The sequence below is a fragment of the Mauremys reevesii genome, linkage group 3 (genome assembly GCF_016161935.1).
Source record: "Mauremys reevesii isolate NIE-2019 linkage group 3, ASM1616193v1, whole genome shotgun sequence".
NCBI lineage: Eukaryota > Metazoa > Chordata > Testudines > Geoemydidae > Mauremys > Mauremys reevesii.
The window spans coordinates 20,566,769-20,586,772 of NC_052625.1; the positions used below are offsets into that span (position 1 = coordinate 20,566,769).

Sequence of the window (20,004 nt, forward strand, 5' to 3'; positions counted from 1 at the left end):
ATATGTATTGTCACTGGCACTTTCTAAAGAAAGTGTTTCCCAGACTTCACTGGTGTGTTACTTAAGGAACAGCAAGACAACCCACAGGTTTACTTAATTTCAATCCCCACCCCTACGGCAGCTATTTCTACAATTTAAAGATGATCTTTTTTGCTCAGTCAAAAGTAATTAAAATTTTAACATGCACTCTGAAATCCTTTTACCTTTCAGGTATTGCTTCCTGGACTCTGACCCAAAAATTTGGCAAGCGTTTACTTGGGAGGGGAGACCAGTTCATTCAATCCATTTTGTCCCTACTGCCTACTCACCATAAGTAGTAAAGAGACTTCTGGCATGACCAGCAACTTAATAAGTCATGCACTTTAAAAGTGAACAGACAGAAGGGAAAAAAGGGAAAAGGAATTTTGTGTTTCTTTAGTCAGTGGTTGCTTAGGGAGGAAGCCAGTACCAATGCCTGAAAGGTAAACTTATTCATGTCTATGTAGTAGTATGACTAGAGTTTGGCTGAGAATAAGAGTTCATCTTTAAAATGGTTAATTGTCACACAAAGTAGAATTCATTAGCATTTCAACCAAAGGGATCATGTAAACTGCACACTTTAACAGCACAATGTAGACTGTCCCAAACTACATTGTACTCAAAATATTAACTTTTTGCTGTTCTCATCTTGACAGTGTTTACTTCCATATGCCTTCCTGCTCACTACAAATTTTTGCCTGTTTCACTCAAAAGTTCCACATTTGCAGAATATTCCTTAGACTTCAAAAACATTGTACGTAGTTATTCTGCAATTACAGAAAACAAATGGCATTTTTTTCATAATCAGCAGTAAATGTTTATCTTCTGGGTTTTGTTTTTAATTTTGTACAACTATCTAACAGCTGAAGTGAAGCCAAGATAACATTTGTACAGGAGAATCTGATTCACAAGCATACAATTTCTTTAAAAACAGCATGCTCTACTTTATAGCAAGCAACCTCAGCAACTAAAACAGTTTTATAGGTATAGCCTCTGTTTCTGTTACAGGTAAATAGAAGCTAACAAAACAAAAACAAAAAGAACTTATAAAAGCTGGTGATAAAATTCAGTCTAAACTCAATGGTTGAACACTGATATCAGACAGTATTAACATTCCCAAACCAGCTCTGAACCACTTTAAAGTTCCCAAATTGTATGGCTGCAGTCACATTAATAATACACTTAAAGCTAATGGCTAACCAAAACTGTATCTTTACTTCCTTAACAACTCCCGAAAGCTGTATTTTAAACAAATCAAATCACTTTGCTTTGAAAAGGGGATGGAAACTTTTTGTTAGAGTTTCACACAAACACATACACAAAAGTAACCTGAGACTGCTAGACAAACTTAATTCCCAACTTTTTAATGATACAGGCGAATGTCTAACCATCATTCTGTTTATTTCCTTTTCTAGATTCCTCGTCTCTTTTTCCCTTTGTCCACTATTTTTTTTACCGATTTATTTCTCCCAGTTTCTGTATAAGAAAGAAGCAACATGAACCTTGCCAACTTTAACTTCGCTGTATCACTTGCACATGAACTGAAGCAACAGAGAAAGCAAATGCTTCAACTCCATTACCGTGTCCAATCCACCCTCCTGGCCTACCATGCTAGAAGACTTTGTAAGCCATCCTGTGGAATAGATGCTGATAGCTGCCAAACCCTAGCCTGGATGATGTAATCTTTTTAAATCTTGGGGGTTTTTTTTTTTGGTTTGTTTGGGTTTTTTTTTAATAGTTAGTGATTTCTGGCACTGTGTTTCAAGTACCTGCCCAGCTCCAATAGTTGGAATTCTTTTCAGCCCAGAATTGCAAATACTGGCCAATTCTGAACGTCTTGGATTGGATTCCAGTTAACGTACTTTTTATAGATTATAGACATCTATACAAACACACATTTAAGTAGCACTCAAAGTAAAGTAATGTCTTTCTAGTAGTTATTTAGTCTCTGGTTTTATCTTATGCTAAATATCAGAAGCACTGCAGAAATCGACTGCTGAGTTATGAAGGTGAGGGACAGATAACAGCAAAGACTGAATGAAAAAAATGCATGAAATGATCCCTATGGCAGAAATTTCTATGGTACCCTTATTAATTACTTATTCTATGCATTGAATCCCCTTTCCCTCCCACCTCCCAAGAAACAAAAACAATTGATGAACAGAATTCAGTTAAAGGGAATCAAAAGGGTAGACCTTGTGGAGGCCTGCCGTCAAAGCCTAGCTGTGTCAGTTGCACAGGAAGACACCCCTTTTCTTCCTATTACAAGCAATCAACATAATGGAACATTATGATTAATATCAGATAGTGTTAACAGCTTTAAAGATAAAATATGATTGCATAAAAGCCAAATGTCATAGTGCATAAATTTAGCACCAAATCATTTGCAATTTATGTAAATTGAAGAATTCTTTACCTGTTGCTTTCTTTCTGTTCCTCTAATCATCTCATTTTTCACAAGACAAATTTGAGTTTTTAAAAATACTGTTGATAAATCAACTTAAACATTAGTAATGTCTGTCAGTATAAAAAGCAAAGTTTACCAGGCAAGCAAACAGGCAAACACTGTTACTTAAAGGTTAGCACTTTGAGGAAGTTCTTAAACTGTTTTCCCCTAAAATTTACAGAGTAAATTTTAAAAAGTTAGGACTGTTTCATGAATACTATCTGAATTCAGAAACATATCTGAACATGGCCATTTTCTGTTCGAACACAAAGTATATTAAAGTAACGTGTATCAAGCAGAAAACCATGCATAAAAATTACTTTATAATTAAGAGAAGTGTGAGTCAAACTTAAGACAGTCAAAATACATTTTGATCAACTCTTCTGTTCAAATTGCTTAGAAGTCTTAGAGTAAAATGTGTAGACTTACAAATAAAAACTGAGTTCTGTCCCCTTAATCAGTCACTATAATGGTGGCAGGGTTTAAAAAGTTGTACAACTTAGTGTGCTCTGCAAGCCAATACAGATTCTAGCCAACACTACAAAGTGTTCGGGATGCCTAGCTTGTATTGATTAGACTGCCCAAAATAATCCCAGTCTTATCTGTACCTTCAAAATACTTAGGAACAAATTCTGCCCTCTGTTATGTGCATGTCTCCCAATAACGAGAGCAAACATTTATTCAAGGACAAAATTTGGCCCTAGCAGATTTTATATTACTCAGATCTGTACTTATACCAAACTCATATGAATTCTGCATGTGCTTTGAAATACTTTATTCCTAATTTATTTCTTCCTTAAGAAAACTGTGTCAATGTAAAGGGAAAATTAAATGCTAGGCCTGTTTACGGCAGAGTTAAATTTAAAGCAACTTTAGGAATAAAAACAATTAAAAAAAGTGTGGTTTGAAGCAACAAAAGCTAATGCTAAAAATGAGATACCTTCCTCAAAGTTTATGAATGGAAGAAAGGGAGAAAAATCAATTAAAGACCAGGGGCTTACTTTGGTGTTCATATTCTGAGAGAACTCCAAAATAGTATCAACTCTGGTCCATGCATCAGGATGTTCTTTTAAGTGAGTCAAGACTTCCTGTGCCATCCTTTGCTAAAGAAGGATAACAAAAAACACAATTAAATGCATTTTAGAAGCTATTTACCATAATAATGAATAAATATATACAAAAAAATGAGGTTAAATAAAAAATGTATCTTGAACAGTTTAAGCACTTACCACATTAAAACCAAAAGTAGTCTGAATTAAGCAAGGAGCAACAGATCACATCAAATGTTTTCTGACTCTTTGGGTCAGCAAGTTTTGTTAATTAACACTTCGACATTCTCTCAAACCAGAATGGAATGGAATTAGTCCATAAGGAGAATATGTTCAGAATAAGTTCTACTTAATACTCTAAATTTACAAGCTTTCATATATTCAGAGAATTTGAGGTCTGAAGGGACCAATAGATCATCTAGTCTGACCCCCTGGGCTTTAGTGCAAATACTTGCATTACTCTACTTGCATTAGAACCCACTGAATCCCGAAACAGAATGCACTTAAGTTCTTCATGTAAAGAACTATGCAAATACGAAATAGTATTATTGTACTCGAGTGACTTTAAAGCAATATCAAGGGTCTCCACATTTATTGTCTCGATTTCTGTTGCCTTACAAGTAAAAAGAGAGGTATTTCTAAAGACAGCACTGCATTCTTCCCTTCTCCCTCATTAAAACCATTAACTAGGGCTGTCAAATGATTAAAAAAAAATTGCTGCAATTAATTGTGAGAAAAATAATCAATTAATCACAGTTTCAACAGCACTGTTAAACAGAATACCATTTATTTAAATATTTATGGATTTCAATTACAACACACAAAACACTGCTCACTTTATATTTCTGATTACAAATATTTGCACTGTAAAAAAAGGAAAAAGTACTCGTAGAAATACTGGAGTGCAATCTCTTTATCACGAAAGTGCAACTTAAATTTTGTTTAACCTAACCGCACCCAAAAAAAAATGTAAATCTTTGGAGCCTAAAAGTCCACTCAGTCCTACTTTTGGTTCAGCCAATCGCTAAGACAAACAAGTTTGTGTACATTTATGGGAGATAATGCTGCCCGCTTCTTATTTACATCACCTGAAAGTTAAAACAGGAATTTGCATGGCACTGGCATAGCAAGGTATTTATGTGCCAGATATGATAAACATTCATATGCCCCTTCAGCTTCCAGAGATACTTCCATGCAAATGACTGATTCAATCCAAAGCAATGTAGACTGACACATGTTCATTTTCATCATCTGAGTCAGATGCCACCAACAGAAGGTTGATTTTCTTTTTTGGTGGTTGGGGTTCTGTAGTTTCTGGATTGGATTGTTGCTCTTTTAAAACTTCTGACAGCATGTTCCACACCCTGTCGCACTCAGATTTTGGAAGGCACTTTAGATTCTTAAACCTTGGGTTGAGTGCTGTAGCTACCTTTAGAAATCTCACATTGGTACTTTCTTTGCATTTTGTCGTATCTGTAGTGACAGTGTTCTTAAAAATCGAACAACATACTGGTTTGTCATTCCAAGACTGCCATAACATAAAACATATGGCAGAATGCAGGTAAAAATCACAGAGCAGGAGCCATATAAAGGAATTCAGTCAGAAATTTAATTAATGCATTTTTTTCAATGAACATCATTGCTATGGAAGTGTAAGGGGACTGTTGACCCCTTACTGAAACTCAGTAGGGTTTTTTGATTAGCCGTCTCCCAGTACCAAAAGAAAGTGGAAGGGCCAATGAGAAATCAGGACCCTGAGATTGACAGTACCAGGTCCAATGGGGAGAGGCCAATGCTCCAGGTCAGCCTCATTGACAGGGCAGGCAGGCCAATGAGGGAGTCAGAAGCCCAGGGGTCCCATCCTTTGTCTGAGCTGGAGCTGACAATGGCCAGAGCGGGCTGACGTAAGGACAGAGCAAGAGCCCAAGCTGAGCTGGGGAGCAGAGCAATGCCAGCCAGAGGGGAAAGTGGAGCAGCCCAGGGAGCTGAGCTGGAGTCAGAGCAGCAGCAGTGCTGAGTCACAGTGAAGCTGGGCTGGAGCAGTCCGGAGCCAAGCACAGTGAGCACCAGAGGAAAGCAAGGGGGATCCTGCACAGAGGGTCCAGCGCAGAGAGATGCCACCAGCCAAGAGGCCTTGCAGGACGGACTTGGAAGGGAGGGGGGAGGGCAGCACTGGGAAGAAGGGTCCTACCATCTTGAGTCCGAGAGCGTGTGCGGCCACTGCCAGCGCAAGTGTTCAACCCACTGCATCCATGCAGCACAGCCAGGGCCTGGCATCTGTGAGGAACAGACTGAATTTCCCTTACCCTCCAGAAACAGATGTTTTTGGTTCCCCCGTGCTCACAGAGTGGGGTTATGTTTTCCTTTATCCAGATGCTACTAAACTGCTCAAGATAGTTAAGACCAAACCAGACTGTGAAGAACTTCAAAGAGATCTCACAAAACTAAGCGATTGGGTAACAAAATGGCAAATGAAATTTAATGTGGATAAATGTAAAGTAATGCACATTAGAAAAAATAACCCCAACTATACATACAATATGACGGGGGCTAATTTAGCTACAACTAATCAGGAAAGATCTTCGACTCATCGTGGATAGTTCTCTGAAAACATCCACGCAGTGTGCAGCGGCAGTCAGAAAAGCAAACAGGATGTTAGGAATCATTCAAAAAGGGATAGAGAATAAGATGGAGAATATCTTATTGCCCTTATATAAATCCATGCTACGCCCACATCTTGAGTACTGCGTACAGATGTGGCCTCCTCATCTCAAAAAAGATATACTGGCATTAGAAAAGGTTCAGGGAAGGGCAACTAAAATGATTAGGGGTTTGGAACGGGTCCCATATGAGGAAAGATTAAAGAGGCTAGGACTTTTCAGCTTGGAAAAGAGGAGACTAAGTGGGGATATGATAGAGGTATATAAAATCATGAGTGGTGTGGGGAAAGTGAATAAGGAACAGTTATTTACTTGTTCCCATAAGAACTAGGGGCCACCAAATGAAATTAATGGGCAGCAGGTTACAGTTAACTTGTGGAACTCCTTGCCTGAGGAGGTTGTGAAGGCTAAGACTATAACAGGGTTTAGTCCATTAATGGCTATTAGCCAGGATGGGTAAGGAATGGTGTCCCTGGCCTGTTTCTCAAAGAGTGGAGATGGATGGCAGGAGACAGATCACTTGATCATTACCTGTTAGGTTCACTCCCTCTGGGGCACCTGGCATTGGCCACTGTCACCAGACAGGATACTGGGCTAGATGGACCTTTGGTCTGACCCAGTATGGCCATTTTTATGTTCCTTTAACCTTTCCCATTTTTTCCTTATTTTTTAATTGGTTGCTGTTGAATAAATTATATTTGCTTTGAACTATATGTAATATCAGCGGGGTCAGGGAAGCGTTCAATGAGAAAAGAATATCTTGGACAGGGGACACCCTAGCCCATGTCTTAAGTGACCACGACAAGACTGGGAGTCAAGCCCCACAAGAATCCTGGGCCCAGTCTTGTTGAGGTCACAAGGACTTTGCCACACAGGAGTGGGGAAGGGGAGTCCTTGAGGTCAGGCAGGGCATAGAAGCAAGGACTCAGATTCTTTCGCTAGCCAATTTCACCAGAGTAGTGTGTGAGCCAGAAAAGTTCCCTACAATAGCGAGACCATTCCCCCACTTACATAATCATGTCCCCTGGATTGTTGGGTGAAGCATGAAGGGGCATATGAATGTTTGGCATATCTGGCACATAAATACCTTGCAACACCGGCTACAAAAGAGCCATTTGAATGCCTATTCTCACTTACATCTCCCATAAATGTAAACAAACTTGTTTATCTTAGTGATTGGCTGAACAAGAAGTAGGACTGAGTAGGCTCCAAAGTTTTAAATTTTTTTTTTTGAGTGCAGTTATGTAACAACTAAATTCTACATGTGTAAGTTGCACTTTCATGATAAAGAGATTGCACTACAATACTTGTAGGAGGTAAATTGAAAAATACAATATCTTTTATCTTTACAGTGCAAATATTTGTAATCAAGAAAATAAAGTGAGCAATGACCACTGTGTTGTGTGTTGTAAATGAAATCAATGTATCTGAAAGTGCAGAAAACCAATACATATTTATAATAAATTTCAATTGGTATTCTATTATTGTTTAACAGTGTGATTAAAACTGATTACTCAATTTAAAAAAAAAAATCACTATTAGTTTTGAGTTCATCACTTGAGTTAACTGCAATTAATTGACAGCCCTATTAATAAGGATTATACAGGCCAAAGTAGGCCCTCGGTGACCTGTCCAACCATCCTGTCTTCAGTGGGTGTGCAAAACAACAATATGAAATTTAGATCAGTTTATATATCTGAGTGCCTAAAATCAGACTCCTAGATCCACACTTAGAGAGTCAAATAAGTGGGCACTTCTGGAAAAAAGCCGATTACCAAAAAATCCACTGCAATCAATGGAAGGCTGGTATTCGGCACCTGATTTTATGAGAAGGCAGGTTTGAATTTTTTTTGTGTACTAAACAATGGTGTATAAAAGGACTAACAGAATCTACCTCACTCTCCCAGGCATAACACGGTTAAAGGTTACTTTTGTCACTCAAATTAGCAAATGGATCTGAATGTAGATAAGGAGCAGATTTATTGAATAAGTATGTGCACTTACTTTATGTACTTTACATACATTATGTACACACATGTAACAAAGACAGTCCCCTGGCTCAGAGGGCTCAAAATCTACATGTCCAACAGATGGCAAACAAGATGGACAAACTAAATATGGTAGGGATGAGTTAAGACACCTGTATGGAATTTTACATATTTTACATTCAGATCAAAATACGGAACTCAGCAACCATAACTGTAAAGGTCTAACTTGGGGAAGGGCAGGAATGATGAAGTTAGTAAGAATAAAGGGAACAGGAAAAGAAAGGAGGGTGTAGATGGGCATTCATAGCTTCTCACTTGCCTACCTGATAAGCAGGTTGAGGTTTTGTAATCATTATGGCAAAAGTGAGCCTTAAGGACAGAGGCATTTTTTCCACGTGTAAGTGGTTTCAGGGGAGAAAGCATGGAAGTCTTACTCCTTTAATGGTTAAGAGAAGAAATCTTAAATAACTTAATCTCAGCTAACTTTGCATTCCTATTGTTTCTACCAGTTTTGAAGCTGTGCTCTGTGCCAAGTCTGCCTTTTAGAGGCAGTGCTTCTGCTGGCACTAGTGCTTGTTGTGGAAATATACATACGAGAGTCAGTGATATGAAGACACTCACTGAAAAATGTGTGCATCCACAGGAACACACACTTTTTAATACACTACATACTGAAACTTTTCATGAAGCAGCCATGTATTTATGCTCTGATACAATTACACCTCTACCTCAATATAACGCTGTCCTTGGGAGCCAAAAAAATCTTACCACGTTATAGATGAAACCATGTTATATTGAACATGCTTTGACCCACTGGAGTGCAAAGCCCTGCCCCCCCGGAGCACTGCTTTACCGAGTTATATCCAAATTTGTGTTATATTGAGTGGTGTTATATCGAGGTAGCAGTGTATATGCTTAAATATAATTTGCTTTTGACAATTTTATTCCATTTCCCTTTTTCAATTCTTTTGTCATTAGTTTATCTAAGTGTCAAAAGCTTAAAAGGCACACAATCCACTGAAATTGTACCCATTTGATTTATAAGGGGAACCATTCAATTTCTTCCATTGACAGAGCAATGGCACTTTTTCAACAAAATTGTTTAGTATTCAGCATTCAAAGGATATATTCTGGTCGTAATTCCTCCTAACATCCAATACCAATTCAACAAAAGAATACTAAAGAGAGAGCAGATATCTTAAAAGCTCCTTCAAGACCTGCTGCATATACTATTTAAATAGCAAATATTCAGGAGTCAATACTATGTTACTTTGCATAAGAAATTTCACAGAGCTTCAGAATATATGGGAAATTGTCATATTATGAACTTAAACTTGTGACCGCTTAAGTTTGGAAAAGGAGCTCACACATCGTACACACCTCAGAAGATGTGCACAAGGCCAAACAATGGGTTTTAGCATCTATAAGAATCTACACTAAGAAACCTGGCATAGCAGACTACCTTTTATGGAGGTACCAATATATAAAGTGGGTATGTGTGTGGCTGGTTTTATTTGTTTATTAGTGAGGGGGGAAAGGGGACAGAAAAGGTGTTCAGTTACAAATATTTAGCCTCTTTATGATTCCGTCACATTCTTTAAGTCTTGTTCAATGTTTGATACTTTAGGGTGGGATACTTGCTACAAGCCATTACTTGCCACAAAATCTGTGACACTGTCCAGATATTATAAAACAATGAAAGTATGCCAGGAAAACAGACATGTTACTATTGTTTGAGCAATACTTATCTTTAAAAATTAAACACCTAGCTTTTATATAGTGCTTAGATAAACTGATTTTAAAAGACAATAGAAGGTTCACTTTCAGACAGGTAGCATAAAGCAACTTTAAAATATAGTGAGTACGAAATGCCAAAAGTCTCAATCCACTGAATGTATATGGAAAGAGTGGCAAAAGAAAGAGTATAACTGAAAGAAAAGTCCAGACATCACATACATTTTTATAATGTCTTTTGTTATGTATGATAACCAGAATTATTTTAAACAAAAGGTTTCCCCCTTAAATATGATCCTGGAGTGAAGTCAATGGTAAATTTGTGACATCATAACTACTTCCATGCTAACAGAATGTCAAACATGGCATGATTATGACTTCCCTGCAGGAATAAAGTACAGAAGTTGGGCTGTGAGGGAGACAGCTCTTATCAAAGTACACCTTTTCATACATTTAACAACAGAAGAATGACTAGGTAAGCAGATCCTTTTAGATATAAATGTTCTCTTCATGTTTGTCTTATCTTAAGGCCTCCTTTAAAACTGGGACACAAATCAGCATCAGGTAGTCTGCCACATTTGTAAGGTACCTTGTCACCAATACTATGAAATAGTCTTTCCATGAGTATTCTAGTCATATCAGAGTGAAATTCCTTCTGGTTTAACTCCTGTTAAAATGTGTTGGGTGAACTTGAAATGAATTGAAATTATTTTACTTAGTGTTCCTCTAAGGATTTATAGACTAATGTAAAGTTTTAATATGGCCAACTCTATAATACTCTTGAATTAAGACTTCCATATTTTGGACATGTATTTTACCTGGGCTCCTTCTCCATGGTACAGGCAATTCACCACATTGTCCAAGAGATTGATATCCAATTTCTGGTTGAAATCCAGCAGCTGACGAGCTGCATGGTCTGCTAACATTGTCATAATTGCTGGCATAGATTACTGCAAAATAAAATTAATCAGATCAAACTAGAGAAGTCAATCAGTTTCCAGCAACTTTGTAAGAAACTATTTCTACAGCTGCTTTTAAGTGACCTGTTCAATATAGCCATCTCACTTCAAAACTGGCAAGGAAAACTGCACAATTAAAAGTTTTCTTAGACCTCGAAGATAAAGTTATATATTGATGTCACTGCATATTGAATTATGAAAGTGCAATACTGCAAATATTAGAAAAACTTCAATATTAACCATGTCTATCTGAAAACTTACAAATTATAATGCCAAACAAGTTGGTAGTAGGTTTTACACAGGAGACTTCATACATGTGAATAAATTTAAGTTTAGCTGGCCTTAGTCTCCATTCCAATTCAAGGTAAGACTGTAGATTTGAGAATCAGAATTCAACATGTTACAGCATTAGCAAGCCACACTAAAAGCCAAGTTAGGTTAACAGCAATAAAATTTTAAACAGATATTTGCAAATTTAATGTGTTTCAACTGGAGGTTTTTTTTGTTTAATTTTCTGAAAATATTCTCGCAAATACGTTTATTGACAGGAATATTTGCCAAAAACATTAAATTTAAACTAATATTAAAGAATATTCAGACAGACTTTGGAATTTCCATACCAAATATGCACACTTGAAGTCTAGTTTTATGATTTTTGTGGAACTGAACTGTCACCTATGTATCCAATCAACAGCAGCCCAGATTAATTTTCAAATATTTGCAATGAACTGCTCACAGATGATAGATGCACCAGAATTATTCAACACACAAGTAAATTGGAGAAGTCAGTGCTAGCCTTAGGAGTACTTTTTCAAAAAGAAAAACACAAAATGTATTAAGTTTTCAGCATCAAACTTATTTGCCCACTTTTAACTACAAAAAAAATCTGACTAAGAAGGGGACAGTGAAGGTCTCCCATACTAAAGGAATAAACCTACCAACAGCATATTTTCCACCCAAACATACATATATATGTTAAAGTACAGTGCAGCAAAATCCAGAGTTTGAAAAATGTATAGAACTCTTACAAGCCAAAAAGTCATAAAAGATTGGAGGGGCATCCACAGCAGTGAAGGCAAGACACTCAGTTAAGAGTAAGGTATCATTTGGAAGGGAATCATCATCCTGGATCGGACTGGAGGCTCTTTGCATATCAACCTTTGATTTGTAGGTATTTGATCAGCTTCATGCCTCACTTTGGCTGCTGGGAGAAAAACACACACACACACACACACACTCTTGCTCATAACTTCCCCATGCAGCTATAGAGTGAAATTAAACATGACTGTCCATTTCAGTGATACCCATATCATTGGCCAGCAGCAGCAAAATCCCTGAACAGCAGCAGAAGCACTGGAGATATTTGGGAGGCTGAACATAGAGCTTCTAGTAGTCCTTGTGGCTATTTCAAAACAAGCTTAATACTACCAAAATTGTTGGATTAGATCCCCCTGATTCACCAGCAAAACTACTGGAAGTAATCTGTATCTTCATTCCCAAATAATTCCTAGTGTATGTTAAAAAGTTACTGTTTCTTGATTAAAAAGAAACTAGGTTTAATTTATGCCATCCAAGTTGAATTGTTAAGCTTAGAAAGGAAGACAGAGGCTGTATTCCAAGTCTGTCCAAGTAATTACTACATAAATGTGAGAGAGACTCATGCATCAAAGTGCTCACTCAGAAAATTTCTTTCATTGGGATTTATATAACCAAACGTGCTAAATAAGTTTTCCAATACCAGAGGGGCACATCTTTATTCACTCAATAATTAGTCTGCTGGCAAAAAGTAAATATTAGAGCAGCGGTTCTCAAACTGTGTCTCGGGACCCCACAGTGGGTCTCGACTCTGTTTTAATGGGGTCGCAAGGGCTGGCCTAGACTTGCTGGGACCCAGGGCCAAAGCTGGAGCCCTTTATTAGAGGGATTCTTTTTATTACATCAGTTACCACTTTTAGAACAAGTATGTATGCTTAGTAGGATATCAGAATTAGAACCATAATCTGAAATAAAAAATATCTTAATTGGTTCAATATTTTAAAAATAATCCACCATGGCTGTCAATTTTTTCTTCACTCCAAATATAAATTCCATACTCCACTATGGTTATAAAAATGGCAGATTCAAAAATGTCAAATCTGAAGAAGCAAGAAAAAATGAGAAATCATGTGAGATACTAACTCTGGAAAACCCTCCTTCCTGGGGAGAACTACAATTGCATCTTGGACAAAGTGCCAACTGGTAAAAAAGCAGTAAAACTATTCAATTCATATAATCTTCGAGTTACATTCAACTCCCCCTCCTCCTAATTCACATTCGGACACGCCCCCTTCCGTTTGCATCTGCTGCACATGGCTGAAGAAGTAGGCAAGCTGCTTTTCAATCTAACCAACGTTTAAATTGACAGACACATTCAATTTAGGTGAAAGCCTCCTCCAATTGCTTTAAAACGGTCTTAAGAGCGCACTTCAGCCTCCACGTGACTAGAAGTTATTAGTCACGTGGAAGCAGAAAGGAAACATTTCTAATAGAGCACTTTGCCACTCCCAGTATTATCTTCAAAATGACCTACCTACTGGTGAACTGAAATACAAAAATGGCGGCTTTGTGGTCAATGCCAACTGCGATTAACTTGATTCCCTACTCCTAATAATGTGCCTACATCAAGTCTACAGTATTGCATGCGATCTGCTAGACTCCCACCCCCATCCACAGATCAGCCTGCACCAAAAACGCTTCTAAATGCCACAATATATTAATGCAACAGTGCTAATAAAACTGGAGTGAAAACAAACCAAATATTATCAAAATTAATAAACATGGGAAGAATCTGACACTTGCCGAAGCCCAGAAGAATGAAGACTTACTGCTTACATAGCTACCCGATGTTTCAGTGGCCTTGTGCAATGAAGTCCAAGAATAGTTATACCAAGTGTACCGATTACCGTTCATAAACAGATTTAGAATAGCAGTTTTAAAACGATTTGGGCTGGGTGAATTAGAACATACACGCAAAAACCAAGTGAAAACTGCTTAAAAACACGCGAGTTAAACTCTAGGTCAAATACAACTCTCTACAAAGAGAGACAGCTACGCTACTTCGGGCTGCGCGGGGGCAGCAGCACGCTTCATTTAAGGATAGAAGTAGGAGAAACATACAGTTACCCCGCCCCATTCAGCGAGCGAACAGCTCCACTTCTAACTACAATGGAAGTCAAATCAGCATCCCCACCACACTCTTACACTCTGTGGATTATTTATATCAGGCAATTAAAAGTTCAGGTTTCTTCTAACTGTATAGCCTATGCACAATTAGACATGCACAGCACACCAGACCTGCATTATACACCAGTTTAGACACATACAAAAATGTTGTGCATTTATATTAAAGTTAATACCGCAGTTCCAGACACTAATGAACCAGCTTGTTTCCCTCCCCCGTATACGTGTGTGTATAGCAATAATGGGTAGCAGAACTTTGGTTAAATCTCCTTGCAAAGCTGCAGACACATCAGATTGCCGAACATTTATCCAATTCAATGTACATTCATTCGAATTATTATCAGCAAGATATCTGATGTACACAAATACTGCAGTCACACACATGTGAACACACAGACGCACACCCACCCAGCGTAAAGGCCGTTGCTGACTTCCCTTGCAAAGCAGCAGGAATACCGCAGTACATGGAACATTTATACCATTAAAACACACAACTACACGCCAATCGGTTTGCCTAACAGACAGTTAATACTAAAATATCTACCGGACCGGGGGGGGGCGGTGAAGGGTTGTAGGGGGTTAGGAATAGAAGGCGGTTTGGTGGGTTTCTTTGCAGAGAACAGCAGGGACACTGCAGCCCCTCCCTCCTCTCGGTCCCTGCGTTGTATACAGGGCCACCCCACGTGATCCAGGCGGACGTTTCAATACTGCTGCACAGACACACAAAAATATTTCTGGAAACTTCCACTCCTAATAATTTACAGATTATGTCCCTAGTTTCCCGAGTTCCCAACGCCAGCCCCAGTCCCACACTTCACCTATCACGAAAGGCACAAAATGACCATAATCTACCCCCACGAGCCTTCACAGCAGCCTCCCAACATCTTCTCACACGCTCCTGCTTTCCCCACATCCGCGGCACCAGTGGTAGAATCTGTGCTCTCAATTGCACAGCCAACACGTCTGATGGTGGTACCCCAAAGAGCACAATTCTCCCGCTCCGAGTCTTGCACCCCGCTTGTGCCTCTCCTACCCCACAGACTTTCTGTCCCCCTTCTGGCCTCTTTCAGTCCTCCCACTTTCTCCCCCAATACGTGACCCCGCACCCCAGGATTTCAACCCCCACAGTATGAAGAGTTACTTACCTAAATAGTTTTACAGCCTCTGCCTTTAAAAAAAATTCGGGCGGGAGTGTGAAGTTTCCAACCACACCAAAAAAAAAATTAGGAGAAATCACACACACGCGCGCCCTCTCCCCTACTGAGCGTTTATTGGTGTCAACCTTCTTCCCCCACCGCCTCCAAGAGACGCGTGCACTGGGCCGGTTGTATGACACACGCTCCGCGCGGGCTGCTGCTACCCCCTGGGCAGGCTCACTTGCTCCCTGCTGCCCCTGGCGCGCCCTACAAGGACTCGGCCCCCAACTCCCCGCTCCAGGGCCAAGGCCGCCCAGCGCCGGGGATGGAGCCCCTCCCTACCCGGCTGCTTGGCTCTGGCTCCCCAAGCCCCGGCTCGTTGCTTTCCTGGAGCTCCTTGAGTCCCTAGTTCCCCAGGCCCCGCTGAGTCGCTGCGTTGGTGGGCCCCGGGTCTCTCGCTCGCTCGCTCCCCAGGCCCCGGGCGCCTCTGGCTGAGTCTCTGCCTGCCCGGGCCCCCGCTGCTCCCCCTGATCTGGCCGGTGCTCAGTTCACCCCCATCTCCCCCCCGCTCGCACTAAACTTTGCCCCCGTGGATGTGTCGGCGGCTCCCCCTGCGGGCTCCCCTGTGAGCAGGTCACACACACAGCGACGGAGGCAGCAGCGGCGGCGGCAGGGAGTGAGCGCAGCGTTTCTCCCCCTCCTAGTGCCACAGACTCGGAACCGGCTCAAACCGGTTCAGACTGGGAGATTCCATCTCGGTTTAGTTTTCAGCCCATGGCGCCGCGAAGCGTTTGGAAACCTCGGGCCTCCGCCCAGCTGCTGCTCCCATTGGTTCCGAACACGGTCGCTGCGCAGGCGGCCTCGCCTCTCAGTGGACAAGGCGCCTGTCCGTCTGCTGCGCGGCCGTGAAAGGGAGGAGCGGGAGGCCCCGCCTCCTCTCCAGCAGCGATTTGCCCGCAGAGGGGGGTGGTGGTGGAGTGGCAACCCTCGCTGACTGGCCGCGCAGGAGTGTCGCTCAAGGGCGAAGCCCGCCCATATCTCCCGACCGCGGGCGCAGTTTTTACCTGCCGCCTATTGGTTGGGCGCTTGGCATGACGTAGGAGTTCGATTGAAGCTTTTTACGACTGTGCATGTAGAAGGGCGCGCGGTTGCGTAGAACGGGTAGCGAGGCGCCGAGAAAGCGCGGGGCGAGGTAGCGGGACCGCTAGGCGAGTGCAGCGCTTGTAGGGCCCTCCCGCGGGGTTGTTCCTAGCAGCAGCTTCTGCCTCAGCGTTCGCTGGGAGGGAGCCGGGGCTAGTGGGTGCGGCTGTCGCTGGTTTGTTGGGGCAGCGGGAGAAGGGCCCAGAGAAAAAACCGGCGGGGGGGGGGGCTGTTGTGTGTGCCAAAGGGAGCCCCCGCGGTTATCGCCCCCGGGTCCTTGTGTGGCCCCATCACCGTAGGGCCTCGCAGCCATTGAGTCTTTGTCTTCACAGCACTCCTGTGAGGCAGGGCGGGGCAGTCCCATGTTACAGCAGGGCAGCGGGCGCAGAGGGTCACTGACTCGCCCAGGGCCCACAGGGCAGGAAGGCCCTGGCTGAACCGGGAATGCCTGGCCTATTAGCATTTTATAGTGAATGGGGGTGTTGGGACAGCACTATCCTGCTCTCTGGTGGCTAAAACTGGCCAAGCGATGACTGTGTTGCTCTTCAAGAAGGTTTGAGAGTGGTAGCCGTGTTGGTCTGTATCAGCAAAAACAAGGAGTCCTTGTGGCACCTTAGAGACTAACACATTTATTTGGGCATAAGCTTTAGTGGGTCCAAAAGCTTATGCCCAGATAAATTTGTTAGTCTCTAAGGTGCCACAAGGACTCCTCATTTTTTCCTCTTCAAGAAGCAATTCAGTGACAAGAGATGTGACCTGAGAGGGTGGGAGGAGGAGGCCCTTAATAACCACTCTTTGATGGGGACATGATTAGTCCAGGGGTCGGCAACCTTTCAGAAGTGCTGTGCCAAGTCTTCATTTATTCACTCTAATTTAAGGTTTCGTGTACCAGTAATACATTTGAACGTTTTTAGAAGGTCTCTTTCTATAAGTCTATAATATATAACTAAACTATTGTATGTAAAGTAAATAAGGTTTTTAAAATGTTTAAGAAGCTTCATTTAAAATTCAATTAAAATGCAGAGCCCCCCCCGGACCAGTGGCCAGGACCCGGGCAGTGTGACTGCCACTGTATATCAGCTCGTGCGCCAAAGGCGGCACGCGTGCCATAGGTTGCCTACCCCTGTGATAGTCTAATTATAGGGTGACCATACATCCCATTTTGGCTGGACAGTCCCTTTTTAAAGCCCTGTCCTGACTCTTTTTTTTTTTTCCGGCAAAACGGTATTTGTCTGTTTGCTCTTCCCAAGTGAGCATCAGTTGGCAAGAGCAAACTGGACAAATGAACAGTTTTGCCAAAAAAGTGGGATACGACCCCTAGAAAGGCACGGAGGAACATGGGAGGGGACAGGAGCAGTTTGGGCAGGGTCAGCCCTGCCCTGTGTGAGCAGGGGGTCTTGGGCTGGCCCCATGCACAGCAGGTGGAGGGGAGCCTTGGGCTGCAGGGGGGCTTGGGCCAGTCCCACCTGCAGGAGAGAGAGTGGGGGGCCCTATGAGGGGCCTTGGGCCAGCCCCAAGCAGTGTCATCTTTTCCCTTTGGGAAAATATGGTAACCCTATCTAATTATGAAGAGTAGAGCACATTCCTGATTTGCTTTATTTTTGCAATAGCATTGATATATGTGAATGTGTTTAATTACACTCATTTTCAATAAGTATTGGCCGTACATGGAATACAGTGCCCAGAATCAGTATGCTAAGTAGTAGTGTCTATTCAAATGCTGCTTGGGAAATACTGTAGGTAGGAGTTTGTGTTGTAACATATTACAAATTTTTAATGGGAGAAAAGAAGTGTGAATCTTCTAATGCACTTTTGAAGTATTTAACCCTCATTCCTATAAAAATATAGATTTTTACCACATATATTCTTAATCAGTTTTGTTTTTCAGGTGGGATTTGAATCAACAATACCACGATTTGAGCACCAAATCCCTAGCACAAGGAGTTTCCTTGGCAACATAAAAGTGATGCCTTTCAGCTGTAACATGCTTTGTCATATTGGTGCTTTTTCAAAGGAAAACACATAATTTGTAATGCTAAATACTGAATAAAGTTAGACTTAAAGACAGATTATTTGCTTTGTTTCATAGGGGTTGAAGATGCTGCTTAAAAAGTATATAGCCAAATAGGAGGAAAAACATATACAACTTCTGTTTAGACACTTTTGTGTAAATTTTCACAAGTAACTACTGATGACGGGATGGCTAACTTGAAACCCTGTAGAAGACTTCTTGCCTCACAAAATCAAGTTCCTTTAAGGTGTGTTAAACTGACATCCCAAAACCAAGACTCCCCAAATCACTATGCCTTAGAAAATTTAGGCCAATTACAATTAGTCTTATAAAAAGCCATGCCACATAATACTTCTGGTGACATGCATGGGATGAGAAGAACTCAACCAATGCTTCTTGAGGTTCAATGCTTTTTCTATTTTTGTTCTTTGTTTTACTATACAGAAAAATGTATGTTGTACTTTTCCTAGATGCTTTAGTGCTTACCTAATCAGGATTTCTCACTTTACATGTGAAGTACTTAAACAGTAGTCCCATTAAAGGCTGCAGATGAAACATACATTTTGGCACTTAAGACTATAGCTGGCCATCTATGGTATGAGTAAGCCTTCATCACATTATAGTAGTGGATATTTTTTAACAAAAACACAACACAACAGTCCAGGGAAGAAAAATTATAAAAAGCAGCCTAAGAAAAACCTGCTTTTTTTAGGAAGTGGTTGGTCCCCTTTGTATTTCCAAAGTGGAAAATACTACACCCAGATCTCTTGATTGTATCACTGAAGGTAAAAGAGAGAGTAAAAAATCTTTGAAGGGGTTCATGTGGCACCTGACATCACTGCTTAGGGAATTCTCTGAGGTTATATATTATTGGCAAAAGTGTATCTACAAGGAGACTTAATTTTGACTGCCTACATAGGTCTGTCAAGCTTTGCTTGTTTGCTTCCTTGATGTAACTTACGGAGAAAAGTCACTGAAAGACTCATTTTAAAGAAACCTCTTAAATTCCTGGCTTTCCATTGTTTAAGGTAAAACTTCTGAAAATAAACTGGAAGTATGCGAATGTAGTAAAGATGCCCCCATCTTCCACTACCAACATATGTACTGTCCACATCAGATGTTTCTGAACGTATTAGAGTCATAACTACTTGACATCGGAAACTGTGTACAATGCTCGTTTGACCACGAGCTCTGTCACTTAGTCTAGGCTATAGACTATAAACACCTCAACAACTGGGTTTTTTTTCCAGTTTGTCTGAAGATTTAAAAAAGTCTCTAGTTGTAGACCCTGTAAAATAATACCACCATGGTTTAAATAGGAGAATGTATATAAATGAACTGTGAGTTGGGTAGGTATATGGGGAAATCTGCCCCCACACCTAAAATCAAATACGGCAGCACAATACACTAGAACCTGAAAGTGATAGTAAAATAGTCTAGAGACAAAAGTGAAATTGACTTGTCAGTTTTCATTGACCAAGTTGAAATGAATACAACAGCAAATATAAGTTAGTGGCAATAAATATTTTTTTAAAATACCTATGGTTTTAATCACTTGTTAGAGTAAAAAAGGCATATGATGTAAAAGTTACACTATTTAGTTTAAGTAATTGTGAGAAAACGTGAGTGATTTTCACAGTGTGT

At 40.7% G+C, this 20,004-nt stretch overlaps 1 protein-coding gene and 1 long non-coding RNA gene across 5 annotated transcripts in view; one reads left to right on the forward strand and one right to left on the reverse strand.

Annotated features, from left to right (window-relative positions):
* XPO1 (exportin 1) overlaps positions 1-16,047 on the reverse strand; it is a 73,188-nt gene extending 57,141 nt beyond the window's left edge. The window contains exons 1-4 of one of the 4 annotated variants that reach the window (XM_039530545.1): positions 15,854-16,047; positions 15,219-15,241; positions 10,714-10,845; positions 3,466-3,567 (exon numbers count right to left, since the gene is read on the reverse strand). In XM_039530545.1, the coding sequence (XP_039386479.1) occupies positions 3,466-3,567; positions 10,714-10,839 (228 nt within the window). In that variant the 5' untranslated portion in view covers positions 10,840-10,845; positions 15,219-15,241; positions 15,854-16,047. Of the gene's footprint in view, positions 1-2,213; positions 2,278-3,465; positions 3,568-10,713; positions 10,846-11,882; positions 12,059-15,218 lie in introns of those variants that run through there. The other 3 variants (XM_039530544.1, XM_039530546.1, XM_039530547.1) reach the window with 3 other exon arrangements.
* Positions 10,245-18,416, forward strand: LOC120401042. The gene is made up of 2 exons (XR_005596249.1): positions 10,245-10,370; positions 18,238-18,416. It is a non-coding gene; the product is annotated as an uncharacterized LOC120401042 (long non-coding RNA).
* The last annotated feature ends 1,588 nt before the right edge of the window (positions 18,417-20,004 follow it).